The sequence below is a fragment of the Egretta garzetta genome, unplaced genomic scaffold, assembly GCF_000687185.1.
Source record: "Egretta garzetta isolate BGI_Z169 unplaced genomic scaffold, ASM68718v1 scaffold448, whole genome shotgun sequence".
NCBI lineage: Eukaryota > Metazoa > Chordata > Aves > Pelecaniformes > Ardeidae > Egretta > Egretta garzetta.
In genome coordinates this window covers 2,154,397-2,176,739 of record NW_009260497.1, presented here as the reverse complement: position 1 = coordinate 2,176,739, position 22,343 = coordinate 2,154,397, and the positions used below count along the sequence as shown (strand labels likewise).

At 50.5% G+C, this 22,343-nt stretch overlaps 3 protein-coding genes across 7 annotated transcripts in view; all 3 read left to right on the top strand.

Moving 5' to 3' along the window:
- ING5 (inhibitor of growth family member 5) overlaps nucleotides 1-1,712 on the top strand; it is a 12,423-nt gene extending 10,711 nt beyond the window's left edge. Inside the window, exon 9 of the mRNA XM_009644442.2 lies at nucleotides 1,274-1,712. The gene's annotated coding sequence lies outside the window, so the exon portion shown is untranslated. The remainder of the gene's footprint in view (nucleotides 1-1,273) is intronic.
- D2HGDH (D-2-hydroxyglutarate dehydrogenase) overlaps nucleotides 1-8,337 on the top strand; it is a 13,086-nt gene extending 4,749 nt beyond the window's left edge. The window contains exons 2-9 of one of the 5 annotated variants that reach the window (XM_035899990.1): nucleotides 628-685; nucleotides 1,274-1,413; nucleotides 2,131-2,324; nucleotides 3,433-3,601; nucleotides 4,388-4,531; nucleotides 4,957-5,099; nucleotides 6,207-6,372; nucleotides 7,616-8,336. In XM_035899990.1, the coding sequence (XP_035755883.1) occupies nucleotides 628-685; nucleotides 1,274-1,413; nucleotides 2,131-2,324; nucleotides 3,433-3,601; nucleotides 4,388-4,531; nucleotides 4,957-5,099; nucleotides 6,207-6,372; nucleotides 7,616-7,875 (1,274 nt within the window). In that variant the 3' untranslated portion in view covers nucleotides 7,876-8,336. Of the gene's footprint in view, nucleotides 1-588; nucleotides 686-1,273; nucleotides 1,414-1,464; nucleotides 1,539-2,130; nucleotides 2,325-3,432; nucleotides 3,602-4,387; nucleotides 4,532-4,956; nucleotides 5,100-6,206; nucleotides 6,373-7,615 lie in introns of those variants that run through there. The other 4 variants (XM_035899992.1, XM_035899993.1, XM_035899994.1 and 1 more) reach the window with 4 other exon arrangements.
- Nucleotides 8,338-16,911: 8,574 nt separating this feature from the next.
- On the top strand, nucleotides 16,912-20,489 carry GAL3ST2 (galactose-3-O-sulfotransferase 2). The gene is made up of 4 exons (XM_035899997.1): nucleotides 16,912-17,168; nucleotides 18,711-18,797; nucleotides 19,232-19,511; nucleotides 19,604-20,489. The coding sequence occupies exons 2-4, from the start codon at nucleotides 18,778-18,780 to the stop codon at nucleotides 20,462-20,464; spliced, it is 1,161 nt and encodes a 386-aa protein (XP_035755890.1). The 5' UTR covers nucleotides 16,912-17,168; nucleotides 18,711-18,777; the 3' UTR covers nucleotides 20,465-20,489.
- Nucleotides 20,490-22,343: the final 1,854 nt, after the last annotated feature.

Below are 22,343 nucleotides of genomic sequence, written 5' to 3'. Positions count from 1 at the left end.
AGGGCCAGCTGTGACAGGACAAGGGGTGATGGTTTTAAACTAAACCAGGGTAGGTTTAGACTGGATGTAAGGAAGAAATCCTTTACTGTGAAAGTGATGAAACCCTGGCACAGGTTGCCCAGAGAGGTGGTGGAGGCCCCATCCCTGGAAACATTCAAGACCACGTTGGACGGGGCTGTGAGCAACCTGATCTGGTTAAAGGTGTCCCTGCTCCCTGCAGGGGGGTTGGACTGGGTGACCCTAAGGGTCCCTTCCAACACAAAGCATTCTATGATTCTATGATTAATTCTTTCCTGAAATAAATTGGTTCGGTTAACAGTTCCCAAAGGTTTGGCTGAACCTCAGAAAACAAGCGTCATGATTTTCTGTTACTTTTGTCAAAGATTTACTGAGAATTTAAAACATTTCCCATTGCCCCCGCTGGCAACCAAGTCTATCTCTACGGACAAAGCTTTTACAGTGCTTTAAGGGAAAGCCCGCTATTGAAAATGGTTGGTTTAAAAGTGGTTGAAATGACTCTGCCTCAGAGCAGAGGGAGCATTTGTTATCTCAGACATTGTGCTTTACCACCTTTTTCTTTCTGGGGAGCCCTCAACTTGCCTTGAGAGACCCTTGCTTTCATTGCAGGCTGTAGCAAGCTGATGTTGAAGCCGCAGACAACAGCGGAGGTGTCTCAAGCTCTCAGGTAACCTGCACCTTTTCTGCTGGACTTTGTGATGAGGCAACTTGGGTTTAGTCTGAAAGGGTCCAACTAATTGTTCAGGCACTAATTGCTCAACCACTGGAGTTACTGAAGCCATTTTCTTCTTGACCACGTGGCTTGTGGTTGAGGTCTGGTGACCTCAGCTCTCCCTTCTGCTCTTTATATCCCGGCTGCCCGTTCTTTCCAGACCACGGCCAGAGGTCATCTGTCAGAGCCCACTCAGGAAGTCGTTGACAGAGACCACTACATAAATACTTCATTGTAAGCAGAGGGAGCCGTGCTTTCCAGGCAGGTGTTGTGTGACAGATATGTAGCTATGCGTGGAGGTGACCCCAAGTGTTTGTTCCTTTGCTCGGTGCCGGGTGAGTTGAGTGAGTAGTTGTGCTTTCTCACTTTTGCAGTGAAACTGTCCCTTTGTATCGATTTAATCTTTAGGCTAAATGCTGCTTCACTTTCAGGAGCATTGAGGACTTGCGCAACAGCAGATGTTCATGTGGTAGTGGAATTCTTCTGGTAGACTGGATTATGGCCTTAAAACGCGTAAGACTTCAGAAACCTTTTTCCTTCCAGGTACTGCTATGAGAAGAACCTGGCAGTGAACCCACAGGGGGGTAACACCGGCCTTGTTGGGGGCAGCGTTCCTGTCTTTGATGAGATCATTCTCTCCACGGCTCTCATGAACCAGATCATCAGCTTTGACAAGGTCTCTGGTAAATATCTTAGAGGCGTGAGGCACAGAAACGAGTCCCAGGCCCTCAACCAGCCGTTGTCCTGGGAGATGATAACTGCAGGATCAGCAAGGTTCAGCCCAGCAGCATCATAAGGGGTATCGCAGGTTTGTTTCATCCAGGCTCCTGCTTAGGTTATAACAGTAGCAGATGTAAAAATACATCTGGTGGCAGAAGGAGGAAGAAAGAGAGAAGAGGAACACGGACATCCTATTACCTCTCTGTAAATCTAGATGAGAAGCCAGCAGGTGGAGCAGAATTCTTTTTCTTTAGAGAAAAAACGAAGAGTGGTGAAGAAGGCATGTGGTAACTACACCAGCAGGGGGAGGGAGGCATGGGGTTTGTTGTTTGGATCCAGGTTGTTTGGATTGGAGAGTTAGGAACCAGGCTGGTTTGAGTGTTTCGGTTCTGAGAGAGAGAGAGAGAGAGAGAACACCAAGCAGAGATACACTTAATCTCATTGTGGTTTACCAGTCCAGAGTTGTGGATGAGTGGATATTAAGGCAATGGCAAAGCTCCCCTCAGCTTGAGGAGGGGTTGGAGAATGCCCTGTAGCATGCATGGACTTCTTGTACGTTTAAGTTGAACCCCAGAGAGTTTTGGAGGAAGAGGTGGTTGCATCTGTTTGTACTTAACCTGCCTCTTTAGGAGGCACCTTCTTCTTGGGCATCAGCTTGTAGCAGGGCGTTTATGTTTCAGGAATCCTTGTGTGCCAAGCTGGTTGCATCTTAGAGAATCTCAACGAGTACTTGGAGGAGCAGGGGTTTATCATGCCGCTTGACTTGGGAGCAAAAGGTACCTGTCACATTGGTGGTAACGTGGCCACAAATGCTGGAGGCTTACGACTCTTGAGATATGGCTCTCTCCGAGGGACAGTGCTAGGACTGGAAGTGGTAAGGCGAGTACCTGGCAGTTCCCTTCTGCGTTTGAACCTCTACTTCTTACCCCATTCCCTGCTGTTCTAGCCCTTAGCTATCCCTTATGCAGACAAGTTCCTCTCCAGGCTTCCGCTCTTAACTTTTCCTTGTATGGCTTTTTTTAAGAAGGGGCATTGAGTGTCTTCATGCACATAGTGTGTTACTGCTACTGCAGTGTACAGCTTCCACCTCTGTCCTTGCTGACAGAAGTGATATTGGGTGGTTTTCTAATCTGGAAGGCGGCAGGGAGAGATTTGGTGATCCCAAGTTACCTGCATGAGGCTGGTTCCTCTGTGGAGCAGGGAGTCTCTGGAACACTCTGCTACATCCATCCTACAGCACGCTGCTTATTCGACTTTTAATAGAGCTGTCTGCTTTGGGTTGGTTTGGCTGCTGGCTTTCTCCTAGAGACTTTCCTGTTCCTCAGCCTGCTTCTGCCCTACAGGCTTGGGCTTCTGTCTGCGAAGGCTGGGGTTAGTGGTTTCAAAAAAAATTGGGGGCTTAGTGGCAGAGAGCTGATAGGAAATAAACTGGGTAGGTAACAAAAGCCTGGTTTGGTTTTACTGTGTAGGCCTAGAAAGGAGAGCTTTTGCCTTTCAGTTAGTCCCTCTAGCATCAAAACAGCCTTTAATAACGTGTCTTGGAGACGTTCAGCCTTGATTTCAGGCTCAAGTGGTGGAGGGCTTACTTCATTCCGGTTGACTGCGTTCACTGTTTCAAACAGTGTTCCTTGTTTCTGGTGAATAATGGGAGCTAGGCCTGCAGAGAACGGCTGGTCTCGTCCACCACTGGTCAGAAAAGCAGAGCAAACTCAATCTTCTGTTATTACTTGTCCTACTGGAACATGTGCAAACAGCACCGTAAAACAAGAAGCAGAAAAGTTTGGGGGAAGACGTGGGTAGCATATAGAGGGGAGAAGGAAGAGCTGGGTAATGGAGGAGCAGTAACAAGGCTGTGGGAAGGGGCGGCAGCCGGTGTCCACCGCTCAAGGCTAACGGCAGCTTTTCATTGGCTTGGTAGCAGACAAGCTTCTGACTGCAGGTTTCTGTGTAGGTGCTCTGACCAGGTCTCCATATTCCCACAGGTGCTGGCCGATGGCTCAGCTCTGGACTGCTTGGCTTCTCTGCGCAAAGATAACACTGGCTATGATTTGAAGCAGCTTTTTATCGGATCCGAGGGAACCTTGGGAGTCATCACTGCGGTCTCCATACTCTGTCCTCAGAAACCTAAGGCTGTGAATCTGGCATTCCTAGGTAGGAGCTGGTAATAGTAATAGCACACGTGAATTCAGAGGCTGGGAAGGGAATAGGAATGGAGAGAAGAAAGCAGCGATTAGCCTGTTGAGCTAGACTACCAGCATCGGCTTGTTTCTGAGAAACAGTGTGGTGCTATAGGTTAAAATACCTGTGCAGGTATTTTATATCTGTGGTGTAAATGTGTAAAATCCCTGCAAGGGCTGGTTGCTTGCAAGGGAAGGGGAGCCAGGAGCTTCACAGGGTGAAGAGGCAGTCAGGACAGTGCCCTCAGTGACAAGGTCTGACAGTACCTGAGTGAGGTGAGGAAGGGCAAGGCTGGTGAGAGTAGGCAGAGGCAGCTGCAATCCAGCAGCCACCGGGTGAGTCCATAGAATCATGGAATCGTTTAGGTTGCAAAAACCCTTTAAACTCATCAAGCCCAACTGTTCCCCTAACCCTGCCATCCCACCACTAAACCCTGTCCCTAAGCACCTCATCTGCCCTGCTGGGGAACCTTCACTGAGACTTTTTTTTTTTTTTCCCCCCCTCAAAACCCCCAAGGCTAGCAGGGGCTTCTCAAACAGCTTGCTTGTATCAGGTGTGGCCTTGAGAGCAGAGAGCTAAACTCCTGGGAGGGGATGAGCAGACTCCCAAGTGCTGACAGACCTCTGGAATACGTACAGTGGACCCCGGAATTTACCAGGACTCTCACAGTGGCTTTTAAATTTAGGGTTTTAATTTAAATAAAGGTCTTGGGGGACTCGGTTTTTTATTCCTGATTCCTCTCTTATGTTCTGTCTGAAGGGTGTCAGAGTTTCGCTAAGGTTCTGGAAACATTTACAGCCTGCAGAGCCATGCTGGGAGAGATCCTGTCTGCCTACGAGTTCATGGATGAGAAATGCATGGAGTTGGTTGAGAGACATCTCAAGCTGTCCAGCCCAGTGACAGGTACCAGTGTCATTTTGTGCTGTAGAAAGAGGCATTGCACTGCTTGGGGATTTTTAGCCTGATTTTTTTTTTTTTATGTATATTTATGTCAATGAGCCTGTGGGCATCCCTCATAATTTTTGTACCCAGTATTCAATTCCAAACACATTTGGTGGAAGTCTTTAAAGATCAGACTTTTTACTTCTACTTGTTCCGACAAAACTGCTAGTTTTCTGAAAAGCGGTGGCTGGGTAAAGGGTAGAGCATGCGAGTGGAATGCCCTACAGATAAAAGATTGAGCTGCCCTTCCGCATGGCACCAGAGAATCTGGGCAGTAGAGCGACCTCATGAAATGTGCCAAGCTTGGGAAAAGCTCCAGAACCTGCACTACATTCCTGTGCTTTTACCCCAGAGCATCTGCTTATTCTGTTCTCCCTTGCTTTCAGGCAGCCCTTTTTATATTTTAATTGAAACTTCGGGCTCCAACTCAGCCCACGATGAAGAAAAATTGAACAACTTCCTAGAACAGGCCATGACTTCTGGTTTGGTCACTGATGGAACTGTGGCAACGGATGATAAGAAAATAAAGGCAAGTCGTCGTTTCCTTTTGCACAAAACTCTTTGACATGATTCTCTACTTGGATTTGTATTTTGAATAGGGAAAATTCTCTAATAGGGAAAGTTCTCTTCTCCTAGGTAACAAGTGGTAGGACAAGAGGAAACAGCCTCAAGTTGTGCCAGGGGAGGTTTAGATTGGATATTAGGAAAAAATTCCCTCACTGAAAGAGTTATCAAGCACTGGAAGGAGCTGCCCAGGGAAGGGGTCAAGTCCCCATCCCTGGAGGTATCTAAAAGCCAGGCAGACGAGGTGCTTAGGGACAGGGTTTAGTGGTGGACAGGTACAGTTGGACCCAATGATCTTAAAGGTCTTTTCTAACCAAATGGTTCTATGATTAAATGTCCAGACTGATGTTTGGTATAAGCAGTCCTGAGTGATGTAGTAGCTTATTTGGCATATTGAATAAGAAAGCTAAGAGAGAATACTTACCACTGTTGATTCTTCCCAGAAAGCCTGAGTATTTGGGGTTTCAGTGGATGCTTTCTCCTTTAAAAAGATGAGAATAATGAATTGCATCTTTCAGTAGTTGCTGGGGTAGGGCACAAACTGCCTGAAAACTATTGAAACTGGAAGCTGAGGTGTCAGCGAGGCCAGGAGTGAGCTAAGTCCTGTAGGGCAGTGTGGCTGTGTCAGAGCCGGAGCCTGTAGTCCCAGGGAACGAGACGGATACATAGTGCCTCGGTGAGGAGGAGGGTGATTTGTGTCTGCCCAGCGAACACGAGTCTTTTACACTGACCCATGTTTCTTCCAGTCCCAGTTCCCAAACCGACCCTTGCAGTACTAAACTGGAGGAGGAGACATCCCCACTTCTAGGGAAACCCAGAGTAGCTTTGGAGAGCATGCCCGTGCCTGTGTCCTTTCTAGCTGGGGTACTGTCAAGCTTGAAGAGTTGGTGTATTGCTTTACTGCGCGATGCTGCCAAGAAGGCGTTATTACTAGCTTCCAAGAGGCAGGGGTTATCAAGGCAAATCAGAATTTGATGTTACATGCGAAGAATCAAGGCTCTTTTTCCCTCCATGCCACAAAACATGGAACCCAAGAGGTAATTTGGATTTTTTTTGATCTTTGATTCCTCAGATGCTGTGGAGCCTGCGGGAGAGGATCACGGAGGCCCTCACTCACGATGGCTATGTCTACAAATATGACATCTCTCTCCCTGTGGGAAAGCTGTATGATCTGGTGACTGACATGAGGGCTCGGCTGGGCCGGAGTGCCAAAAATGTGGTGGGCTACGGTCACTTGGGTAAGTGTAGCTGCTGGGAAAGGAGCCGATTGCTCTTTTGTGCTCCGGGGTTTGCTGGGCAACTTCCTAGTACTTTTAGAGGTTGGTTTTAAATTAGTGAGAGGCATAGACTAAATGGCCAAGAGCCGTTGGAAGAGGAGGATGCATAAGGATCTTGGTGTTTGATCTTCACTGCTTTCAGGCTGTATGCCATATATTAATGGCAGGTTGCTAGCCAGCCAGCCCCTGAACTGGTCATTTGTGTCTCCTTCCTCTGTACTTTCTAATTTAAGTATGTAGGTTGTTTAATTGCACCATCAATTTGATTAATGTTCTTCAACACAGTTGGTAGATAAACAAAGTCCAAAGTGATTAGTCGTATTGGAAGTTAATTATGTCTGAGCCATTAACCCTCCAAAAGAGAGTGATAAAAGTAATGCACAGAAAGACTGGTACGTTTGCCAGAACGCTTTGAAACTAATTTGATTTTGCATACAGGCAAGTTGGTAGCTTAGAGCTGTTCTGTTAAAAAAAGAAAAAGAGCAGAACACTCTTCAGCACGCTTCATTTGAGATTACTTGAAAGATGTGGAGAGACAGGTCTGCGCAACAAAGGCTGCCTCTGGTAGCTCCTGGTACTGAGGATTAAGCTGTGTACTGTGGGGATTTGCAGGAAGGGGTCTGGAGTGAGAATCACTAAGTTGTGGTTTATCTTTGTGTGTTTTGTCTTCTGAATACCCACCAACCGTGTGCTTAATCAAATACCATCATGTGTAAGCGGCAAAAGGAGAAAGTGTTCTGCTTGCTTTGTTTTTGTTGACACAGTGCCAGAGTGCATTTAGAACATTGCACAAACATAAAAGGGAGAGAGAAAGTGATAAGGGCCATATTAAAAGCAAATGATCATTATGAAATACCATCGGGGAAGTCTTTGGCATGCCATCTTGGTAGTGGGACAATAGTTAATGCAGCACAGTTGTTTCAAATTCCCACCCCTGTGATTTTAAAATTCAAAGTAGGGTAACATGGGACACTTCCTCAAATATTGTACTGAAAGCACAGAAAAACAAAGATCCTACTTGAATTATTTGTACATGGAGAGGCCTGATGTTTGTAGAAGGACAGTGACCTCGTTCTTTTTTGCATGGTTTGGAGGCTAACAAAGGCACCGTTGTTTCAAGTACGTGGAGGAGACCGTAATGAGTCTCTATGGCAGGGCCACCGAGTTTTTCTTACAGACCCATCTCTGCAATGTTTTCTTCCAGGAGATGGAAACTTGCACTTGAACGTCACGGCGGAGTCCTATAGCCATTCCCTGCTGGACGCCATCGAGCCGTTTGTGTACGAGTGGACTGCAAGATACAATGGCAGTATCAGCGCGGAGCACGGACTGGGCTTCAAGAAGAAGCAGTTCATTCAGTACAGCAAACCCAGGGAGGCAATCCTTCTAATGCAGCGTTTCAAAGCCATGTTAGACCCCAAAGGGATCCTCAATCCATACAAGATGCTGCCCTCCAGTTCCTGAGACCAACAGGCACTGGGAACCGAGCAGATGCCATCGCACCAGGGTGGCATCTCTAGCGCAGTAACTGCACTTTAGCCATAAACAAACTGATGGATCAAGCAAGCATGTGGAATGCTCCTTGTTTTATTTCCTTAGTGTGATGGAACAAGTAAAGGTTCCTCTTTTCAGGGGTGCCTTCTCTTTCTGTAGAAGAGCACACTACTGGTTTTGACCATGTGGGTTTCCTATTTAATCTGAACACTGAAACCAAGCACACAGGTATTGTGCCTGGATATGCCAGCTCTCTTTTGCCTTAGTTTCCCCTGATTTATTAGTGAAGTAACACCAGCCAGGAGGCATTTTCTCACTTGGGATGTGCAAGCGAAGCATTGGGGCCACAGGAGAAGAACCTGTGGATGCTATACCGCCATCTCCAAGTGAAAATATTGCTCTTCCTCGCTTGTTTTGATCTAATATGCTTGTCCAAAAGCCCGCAACAGCACCAGGTTATGGCCTCTTTAGTGATGCCACCTGCGGGCTGTCCCCAGCGGGCATCAGTGTTGTCCCACGTACAGCATGCCAGTACTGGTTTGCAGTTCTGGAACAACTAGCCAGAGAGGAGAGGGTGCCTGGAGACCTAACTTCTGGGTAGTGTCGGTTGGAGGGGAAACGCCAGGAGCCAGGCTGAGGGAAGAGATCCCAGGATGTCTGGCAGGCTCAGGCTTTAGGCATGCCCTTATTTCCTGCTTCCTTGTCTTCCAGTCTGGCCGTGACAGCCAGTCCTAGTTTGCTCTTGCAGAGGGCAAGAGCCGTTATCCTAATGATTTACAGAGATTGGCAAACCCCTTCCAAACAGCAAACTAGATTAGGCTGCGTGGAAATAACAACAGTGATGTTATGGTCACCTGGAGTTTTCTCTGCACTGTGCATGTGGTGCGTTAAGGCAAAAGAGATTTCTGTGCATTCCAGTACTAACTTATTTTCCCAAGGTGCCCCCTTACTCTGGTGGAGGTGATTCTGAGGCTCTCCAGCTGGTGGGCAGACTGGTGCCCGCATCCAGTGCCCTGCTCAAGTTGGTGGGGCCACAGAACGGCTCAGGCAGCCATTACCCAAAAGCAGCTTGGAAGATCTGGCAACAGTTAGGAAAATAAAAGAGTAGGAAAATAAAGTCAGCCTGTCTGGTGTTCAGGAGGATCCCCAATTGCAAAAGATGCATCAAAAAAAATAGGTTTACTCAAGTAGGAGGGCGAGAGAAAGAAGACGGTGGTGTAGGAAAGTATCAGAAGTCAGTGCAAGACCTGATGGAAGAGGAGGGTGATCTTATTTTTGAAGTGGCCTGATTTTACTCCCGTTCATTCTCTCATTGCTTCCGCGTGCCCTCTGACCAGCCTGTGTCACCTCCATGGGGTCTGGCCAGGGGCCAGGTCCTCTCACTCATGGGAGGATAAGGGATGTTTGGATGTGTCTTCCATACCTCTTGGGAGTCACTGCTAATTATGGAACAACCCCTTTGACTTGGGATCTCGCCTGACCCTCCACAAATCCCAGGCACCTTCTCTCTCTCCCTCAGTTTGAGTATTTTTTTAGTGAAGATTTTGGTAAGGCTGTTGATACTGTCCCTCACAGCATCCTTCTTGATGAGTTGCCCAACTGTGGGACGAGCAGGTTCACGGCACGCTGGGTGAAGAACTAGCTGAAGGGCAGAGCTCAAAGGGCTGCGGTGGATGGGGCTGCATCTGGCTGGGACTGGTCGCCAGACGTGTTCCCCAGGGCTCCATCCTAGGGCCAGTGCTGTTCAATATTTGTATCGGTGGCCTGGGTGCAGGAGTTGAATGCACTGTTAGTGAGTTTGCTGACAATACCAAACTGGGAGGTGCTGGTGACGCTCCAGAGGGACAAGAGGCCTTGCAGAGGGATCTGGATAGGTTGGAGCATGGGGCAACCATCAATGGCAGGAAATTTAACAAGTCCAAGTGCTGGATTCTGCGCCTGGGATGGAGTAAGGCTGGGCACGAGTATTAATGGGGAGAGGAGCGTGTGGAGAGCAGCCCTGCAGGAAGGGACCAGGGGTGCTGGTGGGCAGCAGGCTCAGTAGGAGCCCGCAGTGGGCCTGGGCAGCCCAGAGGGCAATCCCCATCCTGGGGGGGGTCAAACAGCACAGCCAGACAAGAGAGGGGATTATCCCATTATATTCAGCTTCAGCGCGGCCATGCCTTGAGTACTGTGTGCATGCAGCTCTGGGCCCCAGCGTTTCGGAGGGATGTGAAGGTACTTGTATGCATCCAGAGGAGGGCAGCCAAGCTGGTGGCGGGGCTGGAAGGCACATCCTCCGGCAAGCGGCTGAGGCCTCGCGGTTTGTCTCGTTGGGAGAGGAGGAGGCTGAGGGGTGACCCGGGCGCTCCCCTAGGAGGGGACATGGAGGTGCTGATCCCTTCTCCCTGGGATCCAGGAATGGCTCAGAGCTGCACCAGGGGAGGCTCAGGCTGGACACAAGGAAGCATTTCTTTACCAGGAGGCTGGTCAGACCCTGGGACGGGCTGCCTGGAGAGAGGGTCGATGCCCTGAGCCTCTCTGTGTTCAAGAGCCGTTTGGGCAATGCCCTCCATAACGTGCTTTAGCTTTTGGTCAGCCCTGAATCTGTCAGACGGTTAGACGAGATGGTTGTTGTAGGGCCCTTCCATCTGAAACAGTCTGTTCTGTTACTGAAAGGAATAACAGGAGCAAGCAGTTTTCCAGGTTAGGTAACTGAAAACCAGCTGCGATGCCTTCTGCGGACTGGGCTAGGTGATCCTTGTAGGTCCCTTCCAGCTGGACTGTTCTATTCTAAAATGGTTGGTTTTGTTGGGTTGGTTTTGTTGGTGTGTTGGGGTTTTTTTCCCCTACAATCTGTCTCTGTTTTGACATGACGGGGCAGATTGTCATTTACGGTTTGGTAAATGCATACCACGTTGTCACCCTTCTGTTACCAGAGGGCAGGCCATGTGCTAGTGAGTCACCTTCTGGTCGACGCCATGTTGGCTAGTCACATCCGTATTTACCAAGACTCGTCGCTCTCTTAACCCAGGCTCTGTTGTATCCAGATGAAGCGTGTGATTGCGAAAAGCCCAGGGATCTGCCCAAGATAAATCATGTCACACTAACCTGACCACCTTCTACAACAAAACGACGTTTTCTGTCAGCGTGAGGAGGGCAGTGGACATTGTTTGCTGTGATCAAAGCGTTCACTGTTTCCCACAGCCTTCTGAGCCGGCAAGGTGGAGACGGGGTGGGTGGTCAGGGGACTGGCTCACGGGCCGTGCACGGAGTGGGGCAATCAATGGTTTTTACTGGTCTGCTGTTTTGGGAGGCCTCACCGCACTCGACTATGAAAGGTGGTGTAGCTATGTGCTGTAGCTACTGTATCCAGTAGCTATGTGCTCCATTAGCTGCTTTTCAGTGGTTTCTGCTCTGCCACGGTGCAGAGAAATAGATGTTCCATCCAGAGCCTTTTTCTCGGCAGAAAAACCATCCTACAGAGTCTTTTTTTTTTCCTCTGTTTTTAACCAGAACAAGGCTGTAAGCTGTTGAATTGCATTAAGGACGATGGCTTACCACTCAGCACCGTGTTGTAATGCCCTTCGTGATACAATTCTAAGGTCACAATTCTCTCAGCTTGGCTGCATGGGTGCTTTTAGCAGAAATACTCCTCCGTCTGTTCCGCAGTGCCAGTATCTGGGCTCTTCCCTCCAGCTCCCTCTTCCTCCCCGCTGTCGGTGCCCTCCCCACCCCTCCTTGTTCCTCAGGACTGCTCAGCCAGGAGCTGATCATCATCTCCTGGGGTTAAGCAGAGTGAAGGAGCCTCTCGTTAGCAAAGAGCAGGCAGAACGCGAGATGCAGTCAGCCTGTGCCGCTTCTGTATCGGGTGATGCAAAAAGTGTGGAAAATCCATGATGTTTAGAGAAGAAGTTTACAGAGTTTGCTTTCTGCCAAGTTAAGCTGATGCAGCTTGTTCTTTCTGGATCAGGCTGTTTATATCCTCTGCCTTTTCCCTACCCCATTCTTTTCTCTTTTTTTTCCCCCCAAGCCACTGACCGTAATTGTACAGGCTTTACACGTGAATCATTCTTTTTGGGAAGCGGAACTTTCCATACTGCTTTTTTTTTTTTCAGCTACATATGGAGAGTGCTAGGGAGGGAGCCAGGGCTGCTGGATAACCTACTGCTGTGGCCAGGGAAATGCTGGTGCAGCTACATTGAGCCGCCGCCTTTACACACGAAGATCCTTAAGCTCAATGTAAGTTTACCATTTCAGCTAAAGAAGAGAATAATTACCCTGAGGGAATAGAAGGGAGGAGTTGAGGTATCGTAGGGTTATTTTACAGCATCTTTCTTAGACCTTAAACACCAGTATTACCCTTCCCTTTCACCTTCTCAATGATGCTTTCAAATATTGGTTCACTGTGGGATATAGGAGGGGGAAGACAGGGTGGGTACATGTTTCCAGAGGGGGTATTCTTATAAAGGATCTTTGTGTTAGGCATTTCTTGTAAAAAATTCTATTTTTATTGGAACAGACTTAAATAATAGAGCAACATGGGTGCTCAACACTTTGAAGCGGCGGTCTTCTGGTCTGGTGAGGAAGCACATGACTCTCTGTACTGGTTTTGGCTGGGTTAGAGTTAATTTTCTTCATAGTAGCTGGTGTGGGGCTGTGTTTTGGATCTGTGACCGGTGCTGATAGCACAGTGATGTTGTAGCCTTTGATGAGCAGGGCTTGCGCAGAGCCAAGGTCTTTTCTGCTTCTCCCCCCACACCACCAGCGAGCGGCGGGGGGGGCACAAGGGGCTGGGAGGGGGCACGGCTGGGACAGCTGACCCTGACTGACCCCAGGGGTATCCCGTGCCATATGACGTCATGCTCAGCATATAGAGCTGGGGGAAGGAGGAGGAAGGGGGGGCATTCAGAGTTCATGCTGTTTGTTTTCCCAAGTAACCGTTACGCATGATGGACCCCTGCCTCCCTGTTGGCGGGAAGCGGGGAATGAATTCCTTTTGCTTTCGCCTGCGCGCGCAGCTTTTGCTTTACCTGTTAAACTGCCTTTATCTCAACCTTCGAGCTCTCGTGCTTTCCCTTTCCGATTCTCCTCCCCATCCTGCTGCGTGGGTGTGGGGCTGACCCACCCTGTTCTCCCCGAAGCAAGCCAGCACGTGGAGTGGAGGCAACGTGGAGCTCTTTGTTCGGCATCCTGCCCAGCTAAGCTCATTCTGCATCACCCGGCTGACTTCCACCACTCCAGGTCTCAGAAACAGCCCAGCCCCACGTGAAGCCAAGTATTTCTGCATGGGCCCTGTATTTTTCTGCGTAACCAAACCTGTTGACTCGTGTACGGCACCCCAGGAGAGAGCAATGAATCAACTGTAAAAGTGTAAAAAATGGTCTTTTGTGATTTGTGGGCTCTACCAGCTTCTGAGCAAGAAATCGCACAGCTGACGTGTGTAATGTAACAGGAGAAAGAAATCTGTTAAATGTGACCCCCCCTGCCAGCAGCAGCTGACACCATAACCCTGGAGTTCTTCGTAAATCAGCATGTTGGCTCACGTTCTGCCGAGAAACTCGGGGAGAGCAACCCTATACCTTGCTAATCTCTGCATCTGGGTGAGCGCTGGTCTTGGAGCTGGCCTGAGGAAGCTGTGATTTAAAAAGAAACGCAGTGTATTTGGGCACTCTGAAGCAGTGTTGGTGAAGGACACCAAAATGCTGAAGCCACGGCTCTTGCTGTGGCAGGCTGGGCCACCAGCATGCAAGGTTTAGAAAGGCGGTGCCATGGGTGGGGGAGGGAAAGGGACCACGTCAGGAGGTGCGTGGGAAGTGGCATGGCCATAAACGACCAAAAGCAACAGCTTAACCCCCTGGCCGGGCTGGGAGACATGGGTAAACTTTCTGTTGCCCAAGCTGAGGAGAGCTTCGACTTCATCCTGGGAGCGGGGAGATGACCCCAGCTCCAGACTTGCCGGGCAGATCCTGCTCTCCCTGGGGCAATTTGCAACCATTAAACCCGGTTTGTGAAGTGCTGGCGTACAGGAGCCTTGGTGGAATCTCAAATTCCCATGTAACGCAGGTTGTACGGGTTGTTAACAACACCAGAAAGTCACTTTGTAGGTGAACTGTAGCGTAACGCCCCTCCAGGGGCAGGAGCTCTCCCAAGGCCTAGGCACAGCAAAGTCTCTAAGCTTTAAACCCCCAGCTGCAATAATTGCATTTTCACTGGGGAACAAGTTTGGAGCCTAAAAGTTTTAAGGGGAATTCCCAACAGGCGAACACCACTCCTATTTAGCTCTTGGCCCTTATTTCCTGTTGCTGAGTGTGTCTGGCGGAGAACTACAGCCCAAAACCGCCCAGCAAGAAGTGGAATGATGGCAGAGCTGGCACTGAGCAAGCAGCATGGCGGTGATGTGATGGCGAGTGGGGTGGCGAAGGGGTCAACAGTGCCTTCCTCCAGCCCTCCCACGGGCACGGCACCCTGCCCGGATCCGGCCATGATCCCCCCCACGCCTCCCTCCCACAGCCCAAGGGAGTCCCTGCAATGGGGTCCCCCCCAAATTCATTACTTCCCGGCAAACTCCATCTCCCCAGGCAGCAATTTGTGCCTGCGTTAATGTCATGCCATACCAGCGCTTTTCATGGCTTATTAATTAACTTCCACCCACCCCTGGGAACACCTAGCCACTCCCTACGTCCTCACCTATCCCAGCCATTTATAGCAGCAATGGGATGCTAGAAATAGAGACGTGTACAGAAAGAGCGGAGGAGCCCATAGAGGAAAGGAGCAGTGGAGTCGATTTGCAAAGGAGATATTTTCTAGCTCACAGCAGCGAGGCAGCATGAAAAGCCCTGGGTGCACTTCAAGGTAAGGGGAGAGGGAAGCGAACGCGGAATTAAAGCGCGGTTTTGTGGCAAGGTCTGGTTCAGGTAATCCCTGTAAGTTGTTAATAACCTGTAGAGTTAGTTACACTTCGCTCCGGGGTAGAGATTAATTCACTGCAGATGTTTTTTGGGTTTTTTTTTCCTGTATTCGAAGTCTTTTAATTTGAAAGAACCTTGTTAGGTCAACACAGAGGTCTGTTATTTTCGGCTTAAGCCAAATGAACAAGAAGGTTCTCCCAAGGCTTAAAGCATCTGTGGCGGCACCTCCGAGCACAACCTGTGAGGTAGTTTTCCGTGTTTTCTTCCTGGCTGGGAGATGGCATGGTGCAGGTTGGAACAGCGAGCTGAACGTCCGCTGCCACCCCGCCTGATGGCTCCGCAAGGGATTTTTGCCTTCTTAGAAGAATTTTGTGTCTTTAGTGCTTCCTCAAAGGGCTCCCAGCCCAGTCGCGCGTCTTGCAAGCTTAGGTAGCTTTTGCACAACGTTTGGATTGTGGCTTTCTCTCTTGAACTTTGCTTTGCAAAAGACTGTTAATGGGGCAAAAAAGTAGACGATGGCTGTGATCGTACCCTGCAACTCTCGGCTACATCAGGCCTGGTGCATCGCAGGTGAAATGCTTCCTCGCTGGCGTGTGAGGAAGGAAGGGATCGCTGCACCCATGATCCTGTGCGTCGTGCCCTCCACGCTGCCACTGGTACGCCAGACAGTTACAAAATCCCTCCGCTCCTGGCTGTAAGTGTTTGTATAAAAGATCAGCTCTGTCTTCTGCAATGCCCAGTGCTCGCTCCGTTCACCTTCAGCCTGTGTGTGCGAGACGGTCAACAGCAAAACAACTCTCGGCCAAGCAGGGCTTGTCTTTCTGGAAGGGATTAAAGGATGGGAGATATTTTAGCCAACATTGAATATGTTGGGCCAACACAGTTTTAGAAGTGGCTCGGTTGGGGACTTGCGGTCCTGTGAGGAAGCGGGGGGGTGAGCTAACGGAACAGTCTTTAAGACCTCCTGGTCTCCGTTTTCCTGCACTGCTCCCTGGGGATCACCTCAGTCCCTGCCCTTGGCCCTTCTCCTGAACTCCTCCATCACTCGCTTTTGCTGCGGCCGGCTGCAGTCCCCTCCCTGTCCCTGCTCCCTGATCTGGAAGGCAGGTATCTTTCCATCCATACATCCCCGGCAGGGGAACAAGCACCATGCCGCAGGGCAGCGTTGTTTGGCAGCCCCGGGACAAGAAGCCCATTTTCCGCATGAGGACTGGCACCTCTGTGGCCCATGGTGCCAAAGAAATCAGTCACTCTTGCTCCTTAAAACTGGCCGTTCCAGGAAGCCGCCCTGGTTTTGGCAAGCCTGAGGAAGGCTGGGCAGCCACCGCTCGCTGCGATGGCATGGACATCACTTGGCTGCAGGTTGCTGTTGTCTTCAGGACGGAGCAGCAAGGGGTGGGGTGAGTTCCACATGGCTCCTCAGGCTGTTCGTGCCCATAATGTGCCTGTAACTTGCCCACTGGGCACGTTTTGTGCTGCAATACCAGATCCTCATCCTGCACTGGCAACGCTTTGAGGCTTTATGTGCCTGGATAATTTAGGTGCGTAGATAATCTGGACCATTATCCCACCCTGTGCCTCCAGGCACAAAAAGCTGGCTGTCAGTCGGGACTTTCAAAGCACGTCCAGACGAAATGGGTCTGCTGGGAGCATCCCGTTATGCTGGAGGGGGCTTGGCGTGCTGCACGTGTTTGAGGATTTGGGGGCAGGACAGCACTATGTAATCGTTTATTAAAGCAAACGACTATTAAAATATCATTTTAACGTTTAATGATAATTTAACAATTAATTACCTTGACGTGTAAGATTTAGAGGTCTACAGAGCTGTCTTCTTGCAGTAGAAGAGACTGGTAGTCCTTCCTGAGCATGTTGTGATCCAGACCTATCTTCAGGATTGTTTCAGGTGTGCATTGATCTGTTTGCCCCATAAAACATTAATCTGAGTGCAAATCTCTCTGCCATTTCGGGGATGCCGCCCAAGCAAACATGGAACATTATCACATACGTTAAACTCTATGAGAAAGGTGTGGAAGAAGGGCATGGCCAGAGCGGCTTAGGAGAGATCTCCAGGCAGGCGAGGTGGTGCGTTGTGGAAAACCATCGCATCAACGGCAGCTTCAGTCAAAATGAAAGACTGAGAAGATGGGCAGGGGCTGCATTCAACAGACGTGAGCCTGCTTGCCGCCCATGGGCCCCTCTGCGTGTCTTCTCCTGTCTCATCTCTACATGGAGCGACCAAAGGAAAGGGGATTGCCTCGCCCCCATCCCCCTAACAGGCCTGGGAATAGCAAACGAAGAAATACTGGTGAAAGACTGCCCGTGGTTGTGTCTTTAAACTCCCCATGCAGAAGCTGTGCTGCAAATCCATGTCAGGTTGGTACCTCCAGCTTCCCTGGCTTTGGGAAGGGCTCTTCCACCCAAGGGTTTCCTCCTTCGGCTGGGGCACCATAGTTCGAGGACAGCGTTCTCGTGCAAAGCAAAACTTGAAGCAAAAGTGGTTTCGGGCAGGTTTGCGTGGCAAACCATGTCAAATGCTGTCCTGCAATGCCATTGGGGTGCTGAGACATTGCCAAGTGTCTCCGCACTTCCACTGTGTTTATGTTTGGTTCGTGGCTCCCCAGGCTCAGCTTGCACAGCTGGCTACCGTGGCTCTGTTTTCATGGTCTTCTGCTGGACTTTGCTCTCCAGTTTTCCATGGTCAGATATAGGCTGTTGCGGCCTGGGCTCGATGTACTGCAGCCAGTGTTTGCACTCCTGTGAGGCCATCTGGAAGGAGCAGTTCAGCATCTTTCATGTCATACAAGCTGGAGGCTACAGAAGCCACCACCCCATGCAGTAGGACCATGTGTGGGGACCCCTTGGCCAATAGGACAGTAGAAAGGACCACCAACAACCCATGTGCCCCCATTGACCCTCAGACCGGGCAAGCAGGGAGCCTTCCTCGCTCACTTGGGAGAGTGGGAACCACAAGTGTGACCCTCCCACGCTGTGAATGGGACTATGTATTCTCAAACTGGCTTAAAACCCAAGCCAGATCCCCTGCATTTTGGAAATGGCAGCTGCAAACGTGGTGTTCACATGAGTTAAAAAAGCTTTTAAGGTCAGAGAAGTCAGATCAAGCTTGGTGGGCATCAGACCTTCAAAAGATCCCATAAGAGTCCCAGCTAGAACACACTGCTGATGATATGTGGTGGTTGACCTAATTAGTGCTGGGAAAAGACTCGTTCCTCATCATTACCTGGGCAAAGCACAGGTGGATGAGGTGCTTTGTCCAAAGGGTGCTCAGGCAGATTAGAGTCTGGCCAAGTTGAGATCTGACAGAAGGGAGACCTGGGTGAGGCTGAACACAAGAGCTGGGCTGGGAGCTGGAGCTGTTGCAGCAGGGAAGCCATCCTCTTGTTTGAAAGCGGGGTGGAATTAGTTCATTTTAGGTGCTGTTGGGTTCTTAATTGATCTTCTGTATCAAAAAATCTCAGTTATATTGAAAAAGAAAATTCAGTTTTGTGTTTCTTTGAGATCCCCGTCTTCTGGAGTGGTGTGGTTACAGGCGGCGCTCAGCTTTCTTAGCAAGGAAATCCTTACGCCCCTACCAAGGGCTCATTTTCAAGCGCTCAGTGGTTGCTGAGAAAAGCTTGGCATGAATAAAACTCTACAGCCCCAGAAAAAAATGAAAGAAAAGCAAAATAAAAGGCAGTGGAGCGGAGCGGGAGGCTGTTGGAAGAGCTTGGCAGGCTCTGCCTGAAGTAGGCTGTGTGTTGCCAAAGGCCAAAATTAGGACACGGCTGGGGGAGCCAAAGAGACAAAATTGTGCTCCTGGTGATAAAAATTCCCCAGGGCAATGTGCAAAGTTTGGTGGTTCCCATTTGGGGAAGGACTATCCAATAAAAATCCACTGAAACTCTGCTTTCTTTCCAGGCATATCAGATATTTCATCCTTTTCAACCTTTGCCTGGGACTCATCTTCCTGTCGGGATTCTTCCATATGAAGAATAAAAATTACCTGTAAGTGAAGCAGAAGTAAGGTTGCGTGGCTTCGTCCACCCAGGGCAGCAAGGATGTCACCTGTGACACTTGATTTAACTCTTGTGGGGTTCAGGCTGATACTGGAAGGGCAGCAGCCCAAAGTTAGGTCCTAGATCCACAGTTGGGCAGGCAAGGGATCAAATTAGCCAAAGTGCAGCTCTTCAGGGCAAAATCAGCCATATGGAAAATAAAAAGGGGATCAAGCTGAAGCCTTGGGGGAAGTGAAGACCTGGAGAAGCAGAAAACTGTCTGACACCTATGCCTGAGGGATGGAGCTTGTTTGGGTTGGTGCCTTGCACCAGCTGCGGGTGTGGTGTCAGAAGGAAAACCCGCTGGGGTTTGGCTTTACCAGGTCTCGGAGACGGGGTGTGGCACTGGAGAGGCTGTTTTCCCCATCTGTTGCCTTCCTGCAGAATCTCAAAGAGCCATGAGGAGCTGCCAATGCCTCCCACACCTTGCCACGCCAAGACTAACGTCATGTTCCTCAAGACCCACAAGACGGCCAGCAGCACCGTCCTGAACATCATGTTCAGGTTTGCAGAGAGGTACAACCTCACTGTCGCCCTCCCAGCTGGCGAGTTCGTCCACCTGGGCTACCCAAAGACCTTCCTGGCCCACTTCGTGGAGGAATTTAAGGCCATCGGACAAAACTACAACATCATGTGCAACCACCTGCGGTTTAACCCCTCGGAGGTAAGAAAGAGCCACAATACCTGCAGAGAAACCTGGTTGAACAAGCAGTGCCCCCAGGCTAACAGCCTGTCTTCTTCCTCCCCCACAAATAGGTGCGAAAGGTGATGCCAGCAGACACCTTCTACTTCTCCATCCTGAGGAACCCCATTCATCTGCTGGAGTCTTCCTATGTCTACTACAAGGACTATGCCCCCGCCTTCAAGATCTCCAAGGATGTGAATGAGTACCTGGCCTCGCCCATGAAGTATTATTACCCGGAGGATTACGAGCAAAACATCTATGCCAGAAATATCATGTGGTTTGACTTTGGCTACAATAACAATGCAAAGGACAATGAAAAGTACATCCAGGCTGTCTTGAAGAAGATTGAACAGAACTTCCACCTGATCTTGATAGCAGACTACTTTGATGAGTCCATGATCCTCTTGAAGCATGCTTTGTGCTGGGATCTGGATGACGTGATTTACTTCAAGCTCAATTCCAGAAGCAAGGACACTGTTCAGACCTTGACTCCGAAAAGCAAGGAGCAGATAAAAGTGTGGTGCTCGCTGGACTGGAAGCTCTACCTGCACTTCAACCAGAGCTTCTGGAGGAGAATCAAGGAGACCATAGGACTTGAGGAGCTGAAGGAGGAGGTGAACCACCTGCGAATGAGGCAGAAGGAGCTCATGGAGACCTGTCTCTTGGACCAGAAGGCAGTGGGGAAGGATGACATCAAGAACAAAGCTCTCCTGCCTTTCCAGTTCAGGTCTACAAATATCCTTGGGTACAACCTCAAAGAAGACTTGGACAACAGGACTCTCAGAACCTGCCAGAAAATGGTGATACCAGAGCTCCAGTACATGTCCTATCTTTACTCTGTTCAACACCCGCACAAGAAGAGGAAGCCATTAGGCTTGCCCTTGCTGTGGACCAGTTTCCAGGAGAAGACACAGCTCCCAACTCCCATCTAGGGCATGCAACAACCCACCCTGGTTTCCTGCCGCTTTGCATCACCCCATGGCTGGCACATGGCTGGCCCACAGGATGCTCGTGCACAAAGGCGGGGCAGGGGGGCTTCGCCTGGGGCCACTGAGCTGGTGGTGGGTCCCTTTTTGGGGACCTCGAGCCGAAGGCTCTGCATTGGCCGGATCCTGCGTGATCCCTTCTCCCTGCTCCCAGGCAGGGGGACAACCCGCTGCTGCTGAGCACTGGGCAGGCTTTCAGCTGGCTTAGATATTCCTGCCTCTTAATCATTAATCACAGGCTTAATAATTTTGTTTGCATTTGACTTTATTTAATAGCCATCATTACGTCCAGGCTTGTCACAGCTCACTGGAGCAAGTCCTGATTCTCGGCATTTAGGGGAAAAAAGGGGAGGGGGGGAGGGGAATGAGGAGGAGGGTGCAAGGAGGGGACGCGGCACTCAAAGGAGTGGGAGAGATGTTGGGTCTCCCACCCAGCAACATCCATGCTTGGTGATGTCTGCCCACCCAAGCACTGTGCCCCAAGCTGGGCGAGTTGCCTGGCAGCCTTTCCCCACCAGCACGTGAGACTTGCATGTCTTCCAGCTGCCACACCAGACCTGAAAGGTTCGCCCAGCAGGACAGCAGCGCCAAGCCCAACGGTTTTGGCGTCACCGCCATTAATGATGGCCCGCTGCCGGTTTCCAACATGCCTGATAGTGCAATATTTCGGTGCTCAGCCAGCGTCTCCTTCCGCTCGTGCCAGCCACGGTGGCGGCAGGACCCGGATGGTGCCGTTGGGATGACGGATCTGGGGTTGCTTGGCTTCCAGCTTCGCCTTGCAGCCTGGCAGCACCTCAGCCCAAGAAGCAGGAGAGAGATTCTGTTGGTGGGGAGCTGAGCTGGGATTTTCCTCGGCTACATTTCAACCTGGCAGGGAGCCGGGGAAGCTGGCTGAGGCAAGGGTTAACCCCCTGCAATGCAACCTGTGCTGCTCCACAACCCATGTGCAACAAGAGGTGCAAGCAGAGATTAACAGCACCCACATGGTTTTCTGATCCAGCGACCCTACACTAAAATTATGCAGGCCTAGGAGGCATTTGAATCTAGCCGGGGTGGAGGAAATGGCAGCCACACAGCTTCAGCTGGGGCAATCCCCGGGGCCCTTTCCCAGCCAATTCATCAGCCTGAGCCTGGGCTTTTGCTTTGGAGCTTCTGATCCCTGACTCGCCGGGTGAATTCTGTCAAGCCCTTTAGCTACACTGATGCTGGGGATGGAATAAAAGCGTAAAAATAATTTCTTAACAGCTGACCTCTGGGGGGGGGGGGGGGGGCTTGGGGGGGGGGGGGGGCAAGGCGGGGGGGTGGCAGCGAGGCGACGGGCTCTGCAGAAAGCTGGCGGCTGCAGGAGCTGGTGTTACCCTGTGGCAGGGGCAAGGAACAGAAGGGACACCCCTGGCTGAGCAGCACCTGGTGAGTGCCTTCACTTTCTCTGTGGGGTGGCTGACCATCAAAAGCTCCTCGTTAAAACATGGGTGAAAGTCGTCCTCGGCCACTCGCCACTCTGGCTGTGCCCCCGAGCCGAATGGCCACGGTGATAACCTGGGGCACATAGGGACTTGTAACCCGGGGACAGCCAAACCTGGTGTCACTCCTGCTGTCCCCAAAGGAAAGGTGCTGGGGGGACTGCTTGCACCCTGCTGCCACAGGGACGGCGTGGCCAGGGACCCCGTCGTGCTGCGCGCCCCAGCTCACCCTGCAGGGCAGGGGGAAACGAGGAATGGGCTGAGTCTGCTGCATTGGAGGCACCCGAAACGCAGGACAAAACGTTCCCTGACCCCCTCGCAGGGACGCTCGGCTGGTCCCGGGGGTTTTGGCTGTGCGGAGA

Coding starts and splice junctions, on each gene's coding strand:
- GAL3ST2 (XM_035899997.1), top strand. CDS start 18,778: ATGAAGAATAAAAATTACCT. Junction 18,798..19,231: donor ATGAAGAATAAAAATTACCT/GTAAGTGAAGCA, acceptor GCCTTCCTGCAG/AATCTCAAAGAGCCATGAGG. Junction 19,512..19,603: donor TGCGGTTTAACCCCTCGGAG/GTAAGAAAGAGC, acceptor CCCCACAAATAG/GTGCGAAAGGTGATGCCAGC.